Source organism: Penaeus japonicus, unplaced genomic scaffold (assembly GCF_977035675.1).
Source record: "Penaeus japonicus unplaced genomic scaffold, GWHDUDI00000001_assembly GWHDUDI00000035, whole genome shotgun sequence".
Lineage (NCBI taxonomy): Eukaryota > Metazoa > Arthropoda > Malacostraca > Decapoda > Penaeidae > Penaeus > Penaeus japonicus.
This window is the reverse complement of record NW_028234437.1, coordinates 14761683-14764182: the sequence shown is the minus strand read 5'-3', so window position 1 is coordinate 14764182 and position 2500 is coordinate 14761683. Positions and strand designations below refer to the sequence as shown.

The window sequence follows — 2500 nt, the reverse complement described above, 5'->3', positions numbered from 1 at the left end:
TCCTGATAAAAAGGTAGATTTGGCTTTATACCTGTCACATTTGCCATTGGGTGTCAACTGTCAACTGGAGATCATGTAGTCTAAGTGTTTTCTTCTGATTTTCCCGTGATTTATCCTGTTTTTACCAAGAACTTGTGACTGTGTTTCATCTGCAGTGGAAATATTGCTCGGCTCTGGTATTTCGGGTTGAACTAAGCAGAATTAATTGTATATTTTGTTTTCGGTTGCAGACATTTATTTGGTATGACACGGAATGGACTGTGAAGTTTTTAGGAGTCATTTATCAGCACATTAGATATCGGAAGCTACTGATGTTTCATTGACAAATATGTACTTCAGCTGTTTACATGCAGGCTCGGTCAAAAAGCTCTCGATTTCTTCACTCATGGATGATTTTCAGGAAATACTATGCTGGATATATTGTAAATATATTTTTACATGGATATGCCAGTTACTGGTACCATTGTGAAAGTGTATACATAAGTAAGGGGTGATTGTACAAGTTCAGAATTATAAAGGAGTTAAAACCGTTTACTTTGGACTGTGTGCAAGGCATGGTAAATTAATTGCTTATGACAATTATTCTTTCACAGACAATATTTATACTGATTGTTTCATTTAGTTGTGGTTAGAATGAATCTGATGCTACTTTATGCTGCAAGCCTTTAGCCTTTGGGTTAGCACCCCCATCCCCTATCTATATACCTAACGGGCTTGGTGAACCCATGAGAAACTGGGGCTTTTGGATGGGGTAAGTTACAATTCAGAAAACATGGTATAATTCAAAAGATGTGGTTAGTTTACAATATAGTAGCCAATGTAAGCATTTAGTTGTGTGTGCTATGCCATAACACAAATTTTGATAGTAATTTTGTATGCTCTCTTTTTAACCCTTTAACGACTGGGCTGTTTTGGCTCCAAATGGTTGAAACTCTGGGATATTTCATATGCGTAAGCCTAATGCCTCGGGATTTTTGCTTGCATTGGCTGCTGATCACCCGGCACGCCGGCCAGGAGGATAGCCATGACAAAATATCATGTTCCCAGCGGCTGACACTACCACCACTACATGTGATATCTTGTCGCCCGTCATTAACCCATTCACACTGGGGCTATTCGGGCTCTGAATGGTCAGAATGCCGGGGTTTTCGAACGCATTGGCCTAACGCCTCAGGATTCTCAGATGCACTAGCCGCGAGCCTGGGCTGTCAGCTCACTCACTCCGAGCGCCGGCCTTGACCAAATATCTCGTCGCCGGCATCTGACTCAAAAACCATGAAACGTGCCAGCATGTTATCTGACGTGAATGGGTTAATGGTTTAAGGCATTTTTGTATACCAAACCCTAACCCAAGACCAAAGTTGCCTGAACCCAGTTCTGAGGTTGGCCCTATCCAAAGGAGGAAAGCATTGCCCTCTTGATCCCCCCCCCTCCCTTTTAACCCATTCACGCCGGTTGACGTGATAGCACGTATTGTGGTTTTCGCGTTAGATGCCCTGGACGAGCTATGAGAGGAAGCCGCGCGCTCGGGTAGAGCGAGCGGGCAACCCAGGCTCGAGGCTTGTGCGCCCGAGAATCTCGAGGCGTTAGGCTTATGCGTTCGAGAACCCCAGTATTGCGACTGCGCATAACCGGAACGGCCCTGGCGTGAATGGGTTAAGAGCACTTTGTGCTACCTACTTGACACTGTGGATTTTTATGTTAGCAGTTGTATGTGGAACTTGGACTGGTTGATTATTTAGCAATGAACTTTTGAATACATTTTCAGTTTGTATCCTGATGGTACTACTGTATAACCTGTAACAGAACCAATACTGAAATCACACGCACATCTCCCTGATAGGACAACCAACTTGAAACTGGCTTGCAGTGTCAAGGCCACAGATTCATGAACAATAAGAAACATGAAAACCCTGTGATTGGCCTATTGATCTATGGCTTATCCTCATTTTTTTGTCACCTAAATGTGAACTGAAATCTTCAACATGTTTTTCCAATATATGGCTCTTTTCCAAACAAGTACATATCAATTAAAACAAAAACACACAAGTTAATTGTTTATCAATGCAGGATGAAGGAAGAAATGTCACAGATAAAAATGTCTTCAATTTAATCAGCTTATACATTTTATATAATCATTTCCATCAAAATTGCATTAGGGTATTCCCTACAAACACATGTATATATTGAAGCACTCACTCTTCATGTGATAGGGGTTACATGATATGTGAAGAGAATAGATTGTGGATTGAAGAAAGTACATGAAAATTTGTCTTTCTATGATACCCCCTTCACCCAATTGTTGTTTTACTATTCTATTTTTTCTATTTGCTTATTATATATTATTTTTTTGGATTAGTAATTTATGTCCTGTGGGCACATATTATTTAGCAAAGTCTTACTCAAGGCAAAAGACAGCATAGGTAGTTTTACATGCTAATTTTCTATTTGATTATTGCGGAGTTTGATTCTCCTTTTTCCTCCCCATCCTGTGTGTATA

General features: G+C 40.6%; 1 protein-coding gene across 7 annotated transcripts in view; it reads left to right on the top strand.

The window, feature by feature from the left end:
• Positions 1-2500, top strand: part of Vps35 (Vacuolar protein sorting 35) — a 27211-nt gene that overhangs the window by 452 nt on the left and 24259 nt on the right. For 2 of the 7 annotated variants that reach the window (XM_043035131.2, XM_086531452.1), the window contains exon 1: positions 1-13. This exon is cut by the window's left edge and continues 127 nt beyond it. The exons of 1 other annotated variant lie outside the window; for it this stretch is intronic. Coding sequence is in view for 2 of the 6 variants with exons in the window: in XM_043035129.2 (XP_042891063.1) it covers positions 74-75 (2 nt within the window). In the remaining 4 variants the exon portion in view is untranslated. 4 more of the 7 variants (XM_043035129.2, XM_086531451.1, XM_086531456.1 and 1 more) reach the window with 2 other exon arrangements.